At 39.5% G+C, this 7,887-nt stretch overlaps 1 protein-coding gene across 1 annotated transcript in view; it reads left to right on the forward strand.

The window, feature by feature from the left end:
• Positions 1-3,403: 3,403 nt before the first annotated feature.
• Positions 3,404-7,887, forward strand: part of LOC106808104 (craniofacial development protein 1-like) — a 10,771-nt gene continuing 6,287 nt past the window's right edge. The window contains exon 1 of the mRNA XM_014810679.1: positions 3,404-3,569. Within this exon, the coding sequence (XP_014666165.1) occupies positions 3,523-3,569 (47 nt within the window). The 5' untranslated portion in view covers positions 3,404-3,522. The remainder of the gene's footprint in view (positions 3,570-7,887) is intronic.

The raw sequence follows: 7,887 nt of genomic DNA on the forward strand, positions 1-7,887 counted from the left end.
TTAAGGGTTAGAGTTAGGGTTAGGGTTAGGGTACACTTCTGTAGTACAAGTCTGGTACACTTTGTGTATACATATATGTACCTCGGGTACATATCTGTAGTATATCTGTAGTACATGATATGACAACGACCACTTGAGTGGTACTACTACTAGTACTAGCATGATTTACAATTAAGTAGTTTTTCTTAAATTTAAAAATCCGGTTATATACTCATCAGTAATATACTTACTTACTGATGAGCTTAAAACGATTTGATGTTTTTCATCGTTGTATGACTAGTACCAAGAGTAGATAATAACACAGCTGTGTTATTATCTACTCTTGCTAGTACTAGTAGTAAGTACTATAGTAGTACTACTACTAGTAGCACTACTGCCACTAGTACTAGTAGTGGTTCAAGGATAGAGAACATGGCCCATGCCCATGGGTCCCAATAAAACCAATGTCATTTACATCAATATAAATATAATATTATATCAATATAATAGGTTAGGGTTAGGATTAGGGTTAGGGTTAGAATTAGGGTTAGGGTTAGGGTTAGGTTTAGGCACATTGCCATTGGTTTTATTGGGACCCATATGTTCTCTATCCTTGGGCCCTAGTACTAGTAGTAGTAGTATAGACCATAGTTACCTACACATAATACCTCGGGTACGACACTGTAGTACCTGATAGTGATACGACAACGACCCCTTCAGCCTTAGTATAGTATACTGTATGGGTATATATTCCAATTATGGCTCATTACGCTCCTTTCTTTCGATGCAATCGTATAAAAACGGGTAACGACGAAACAAGCTTTCAACCAAATTATGCTATCAACCTCTTGAGCGACGAAGCAAGCTTTCAACCTCTTGCGGGTTAACCTGCTTTCTGCCAAACCAGTAAACTGCGCATGTACCGACTGACGTCACTGTTCCTATCCTATCCTAAAGGCCAAGACACACTGCAGCGACAGCGACCGACCGTAACGACAAACGACAAAGTCGCGGCGACTGGCGCGGCCACACTGCAGCGACAACGACCGACCGTAACGACAAAGTTCACCCAGCACTCACCACAGTGCCACTCATGAGCAAACGGCAAAAAACTCCTGCTGCTGCTTTTAAATAAATTGCTGTAAAAACGCTCTATGTATAACGAGAATATAATAAAGTAATATATACGCAGGCCAGCATATTAATTATTATACGAACGTAAACAATAATCATGGCGTCGCCTTGCACGTTTTGGTTAGATGGGTTCGCGGCCCCACTGTTTCTGACAGGCGGTGCGAGTTTAGCGCTTCGAAAAAGACTAGGATCCGATCTTGTCAGTTTTTTAACATTTTAACTCGTTCGTAACACTATTTTAACTCGTTTGTGTTTTTTGGGTTTAAAAGTGATATTGAATGAGGTGTCTCAAGTTAGCAAGAGGCCAGGGAACCAGAATGAACACTCGGGAAAGGCCATTTCCGGCCATCTGGGGGGTTGGTAAAACCAAAAATTTCCTTGTACGCTCCGCGCCAACCGATGCTGGCGCTCCGCTCAGATAGTCGTGCCTACAACTTTGAAAATCCTGGCTACGCCCCTGTACACGTTATATCCCATGGAAATCGCAGCCCAATAACCCAGACCCTCTCATAACTTAAGATTAAGATGAAAATAACACATTTACACAAAGAATTGTAATTATAAAGATATTATATTTTATATTAAAATGAGTAAAATGTGTGTTTTTCATGGAAAATACATCAGAAAACTTACTTATCTACCGATCATAAACCAAAACAAATATTTACAAATGGCGTTTGTTCCCTTGTTTTGAAGGTTTGTTGAGTCATAGATATACATGTTGTGTATATCTATATGGTATATCTATGGTTGAGTCAAAGCAAATCAAAGCAGTCAATCAGAAAAGCCCAAAACTCTGCAATGAATATAACGTGGAGGAAAAAAAATCCCCCCCCCCGGCGAAGGAGGCAGCAACCTCTGCACATTGCCAAATCACCTGACAAACGATAAAAAAAACGAGAAGAGTGCAATCGTGCACATACGGTGAGAAACGGCAACGAAGCCCTGCATACTGAAATAGACTCCCCCCCCCCTCTCTCTCGCACTCTATATGGCGCGCGCTTTCTCTCTCTCCCTCGCTCTCTCGCTCCCTTGCTCTCCTGCTCTCTCTTACTTTCGCTCTCTCCATCTCTCTCTCCCTCTCTGAAGAAATGAAATTTATCTGCAATAACTCTGCATCTATCATGTTTATCAGTCTCAATCAAATCGCTCCATTTAATTTGACTATTCCTACACTACGATCTTTAGCGATGTCATTTTAGATAAATAAAATTTTGATAATTGGATAATAAACTTCAGATAGATCACACCGCTTTAACGTTCTGTTTATAACTTTAATGCGAAAAATATATTCTAATTGTACGAATAAAATGTTCTCTGGTTTAACAGTCGTTTTATCAATAACTCATAGCTAAATTGAACGCTTCATACTATCAGGAGTAGATAATAGGGAATTCCCTATTATCTACTCCTGATACTATTCGTATATAGTGGCGCAAGAACATGCACTATATGGTTTTTACCATGACCTATACTTGAACTATATGTACCGTATGTTTTTTAATCATATGTTTCCTATGTGTAAGTTAATTATATGAACGAATTTGTTGTTTGCGCTTTTAATATGCATTTTTTTATCAGAAACACATGAAAGATATGATGCAATAATAGATCGATATGTTTTAGCTGATATGCTTTTTCTAGCTCGGCTCAGGAACGTGGCAGGGAAGGACAAGCGGTTAAGTTTTATTGAATCAAGCAAGCATAACTGGTTATTACTAAAGTAGTACATTTTTCTAAACTAAACTGCATGCGCAACGTTACATAATGTGACAAAAAATGCGACATGAATTTCACATCAGAATCACATGTTACCTTTGCTCCTTCTATATTTTATTTGCCAGAATTGTTATTGGATTTAATTAATGGTGTTCGCGTGTGCCAAAGATGAGAAAAACTCAGATATAATATAGCAAATAATATAAGATTAGATAGAGACTAAAATATAAATTAAATATGAAGTAAATGTGGCAAATGTAAAAGAATAATACTATAATATAAATTATAATGTGGACAAAATAACAACATTTATAAAACTTAGAATGTGCCCTCTTCTACTGAGCAGTTCACCCGAATAAACTCGCGGGAAATGGTTGTCGTTATATGAATTAACAATATTATAAGTTAGTTCAATTGTTACTTTTAAATAAATGAGGCCAATATTATCCAAAATAAACCTAATGAAAATAATGAGAAGTGATCTTTGGGTAAAAATGTTCATTCCTTTGCATAATGACGAAACCTAACACTGGATGGCGCCACGAAGCAATAATTCCAGATTTGTCATGAAACATCACTGAAACATCCAACAACCCTGAAACAACCGTATGCGTTGTTGTGTTTCGGCCTTTGCGTTGATACTCTAATTAGTCTCACTACCTGGATTAGAATTAATATTTAACTGCTAAGATGAACATCGATGAAGATTTTTCTTCCGATTCAGACGATGAGGATTAATGAAAGAATTAAAACAACCAAATGATCACCAGGCAGCCGGTAAATATTTAATCTTCTTCTCAGAATACGAGCCCAGAATTCTCTTAAATTAAATTTGCTAGCCGATATCTTTGTATCTTCTGAATACTTGGTACGCTCTCTCTGAATATATTTCACAAGGCAACCCGAATTCAATTCAAATTCAATTTCAATTTCAAAAAATTTACCTTTAATCACCAACAAAATAGCAAAGATACAATGATACAGAAAACATTATATGTGGAGGCGTGAAAAGGAAAAGGTTAAGACGAAAAGAACCAGTAGGCTCACTCAAGACCCGCTCAGCTACTCTCAACCATTTATTATATAACAAGATAGACACTAACCATACAATTAGAAGCAACACCACCCTTAGATACTTCGTAATACCAAGGCACAACACGCAAACCAAAACCGAAACCACCCAAAAAAAGTGTATCTGCAAAATTTAGGAAATAGATTAAAGATAATATAACTGCCAGAAAATAAGAAAATAATCAGTAATGGCCTGCCCAGTATTCATACAGTCCGCCATAACAAACAACCGAAAAACATAAATCACGTTTACCAAATAATGTAAGCAATACCACTAATCCAAAATAATATTAACGCCTACCATGAGAGAATCACTATCATGAAAATTATGATACCTATCAAAGGTTCACGAAAGATTATTTGATAATTCAGCTGACTTGGTACAGTCAAATATACAGAACAGGCCACATAAAAAAATAACAAAAATATATACTAATATTCGAAAAGACAACAATTTAACGGCAGAACGCCGCTAAATAACATATTTAACTAAGTACATTCCCGCAACGAAGCTGCATGGTTATTTACCTAAATAACAAAATCAAAACCGAAATAATTTGCGATTTAACAAAAGGCCCAATAATCAGCAAAAGATAAATTTTTCACGTAATTATGAATCCATGTAAATGTAATACAAGAAATCAAAATAAAAAATATATATCAAGTAACCTAAAATAAAACCGGCAACAATTCAGATAGCTGTCAACAAAAACCAAAAATGATCCAAATAAAAACAAAACAACAACTCCAAATAAAGTAACCAAAGACAAGAAAACCTCAGAGACCAACAAAAAACCCAAAACCGATAACATATTCTAGCCTTCATATCAAAGGTGTTACAATAAAAGAAAGGCTAAGTCAAGTTAATGTTGCAGTATATATTACAGTGTGATAAACCAACGTCAGGAAACAGTAAAACTCCAGTAATAAATCGATAATATAAGAAGCATACAACTAACAAATCTAATATTCAACTGTAGCTCGCAAACGAAGAATAAATATCGAAATTTGAACAGCAAACTGAAAGTTAAACACGTTCCAGATTAAGATAAATACAATCCACAAATTTAGCCACGGCCAAACCAACATACATCACAGTACACCCACTACCCACTACAACAGATCTACATACCAAGACACACAAGGACCCATAACAACACAAAACACCACAACTAACATCAACAAGCAATCATCACAGCACCCAACCGGAATCCATCACCACCTTATAACTGACCTCAACCAACAAAAACGAAGCAGACAGCCCACCTAAACAAATTCGCCTGAACTCTCATAAAGCGAATGCCACCCATCCCACAAACGGTACAAAAAGTACAGAAATAACACGACATCTTTTATTTACGGCAACTTCCTATACGCAAATTAGCCAAATACAACACAGCAGTTGAAATACCAAATAATACAATCCTATACAAAAAATAAAATCAACCATACATAATAACGCCACCTATCCTCTTAAGAACTTCAGTATACAGTATGAATTATCGACAAAAACCAAAGAGTCAAGCCATATACCCGCATATAAGGTTAAGGAAGCCAAACCAGACCCAATGAATACCTACAACTCACATACCACGCAACCAAAGAAGAACACAAGCTACATGACTCATGACATCCATACGACGTGCGAAACCCGGACCGCCAGTTTCACATCCAGAGGCACGACGAGCACGACTACCTAGAGACAGCCAACCCCAACCAGTCTGCGAAGAAACGGAAAAAGTCCGTCATAGAAAAACCGAAAAAAACACAACAAAACAAAAACACAACGAGCCAAAAAACAAACAGTACCAACAACTAAGAGACGCAGAATTCTTGCCGCCGCAGTTCCGCGCAAGGCGCACAGCGACCGCCCGGTAAACGCAACTCCTACACGTATGCGAGACCCAGCCTGGCAGCTATGAGATCCGTGGCCGAATGCATAACGCCAAATAAAGGCCACGACGCGCAACGCATCCATAGCTAGCACCACCAAGCGAACAGTCCCACAACCCTATTTAAGTGAACGAAATCCGGGACACACCAGAGGAACCGAACAGACATTTGGGAACCAGTGAAAACAGTGTTCACTATAAAGTTAAATTAAAACATATAATCGTCCTCTTGTTCGTACACGTCAGCTGAATGTCACGCGAAATTCACAGAGAAGAAAAGACTGACGAAATAGGCATAAAGAAGAAAAAAAACAAAGACCGGATAAACGTCGCTACTAAACTTCAGAATAGCGAGATTTAAGATCGCAAAGCTTTGTCAGCAAGGTGCGCGCAAGCCAGGAAACGCTAGAGTTAGAAAGAGAATAGTTAACAAGACGAAAAAAAAATGCCGCAAACTCAACCGGTTCAGTTGAGAAAAGAACATATCAGAACATCAACACAGAATTAGAAAACAACACAAAAAAAATGAAAACAACCGGATCGTATTCGCTAACATAGCGATCATCAAATATGAATAAAAATAGCCTGCCCGTAAACGTCCGATGCAGCCGCATCACTTCAGTAGAGGGTGACTATACTAGGCACAGCTTTTAAGGTAAGTGTAATATCGGAAAATAGCTTATAAACATTGTTATTAGGCTTCATTTGACTTTAGCAGGTTTCGCAGTAGTTTTCTGCGTATTCCGATGGCAGTCTAGATTATAAAAATCAGAACTGTTAGTGTTATATTGGACAGCATTATCGCTAACAAAGCAGTATAATTATAACGACAATGCCAGTAGGCAAACGTTCAGCTTGGTAATTGCGTAAAATAATCGAGGCCAGCGGTGCTCTCTAGACGAGGTACCAGTATCTAGCGTAGCACGGTACTTGGCTATATTTCGTATGCATCACTAGTATGACCGTGAATCTCAATAAACATATTACATACCACTCCTCGAGCGCAAACACGAAAACGAACACGCACTGACACAACACAGTACAAAACGAGTAACCTGCACCCACGACACGCATGACCGATACCATGTATGACACACGCACACTCACTGCACACACGTGCCACGTTTCTACATGCAACGCATGCACGCCCAGTGTACGTACACATGCACGCACGCACGCACATTACGCTATACGCTGCAAGACGGCCACAAACAAGCACGCATGCAAACGCATGTGTACGTGCACACCGCCACAGGCAAAAAAAAACCGCAACGCTTACATAACGCACGCATTGCACGCAACAACTGTACCCGCTTAGAACATACGCCACGCACGCAAGCAAATCACAACAGTACGAATATAACCTACGCACAGGTCACACGAGATTAACAACACGCAAATCACACCCGCATGCATGACACAAGCACTAAGACGTAGTGCACAACGCACGCACGCAAACAAAATGTACGTGCAAACAACAAACACGCACACACGACCTTGTACACTGAAAACACACCACGCAACACAAAAAACGCATTGCCAACCGTACATCCCCGATCATAGAAAACAACGGCACGAAACCCGACATCAGCCACAAACACCGTGCACGTAAATTAGCACGCACCGCACCACAAACAGCAACGCATGCACGCCATGCACGCATGTGTTACGTACCATCACAAGCAAACAGACTACGCCACTCACCTGACAAAGCAAATGCTACGTTGGCACACGCACACGCAAGCACACCTAAACGAAATAGTACGTAGCCAAAACCAACGACAACGAACCACGAACATGCCCAAAACGCATGGCTAACGTACACACTTGACCCACGCCACAAAAGCACAATACGTGTATAACGTGCAAACAAAGCCAACAAAAAGCCACCACCACTACGTGTACGTGCAAACGCACCGCAAAAACGACATGCCACACATCCGCTTGTCACTTCACACGCACGCACCGCACATTAACGTGCTACTGTGCATAAACAGTCACGCAACGCCACCAATACGTGTACGCTTGCAAAACACTGCACGAACAAAAACACCGCCACATACGTCGAATACGTGCACAACGCCAGCACGCA

The sequence above is a fragment of the Priapulus caudatus genome, unplaced genomic scaffold (assembly GCF_000485595.1).
Source record: "Priapulus caudatus unplaced genomic scaffold, Priapulus_caudatus-5.0.1 Scaffold253, whole genome shotgun sequence".
NCBI classification, from domain to species: domain Eukaryota; kingdom Metazoa; phylum Priapulida; class Priapulimorpha; order Priapulimorphida; family Priapulidae; genus Priapulus; species Priapulus caudatus.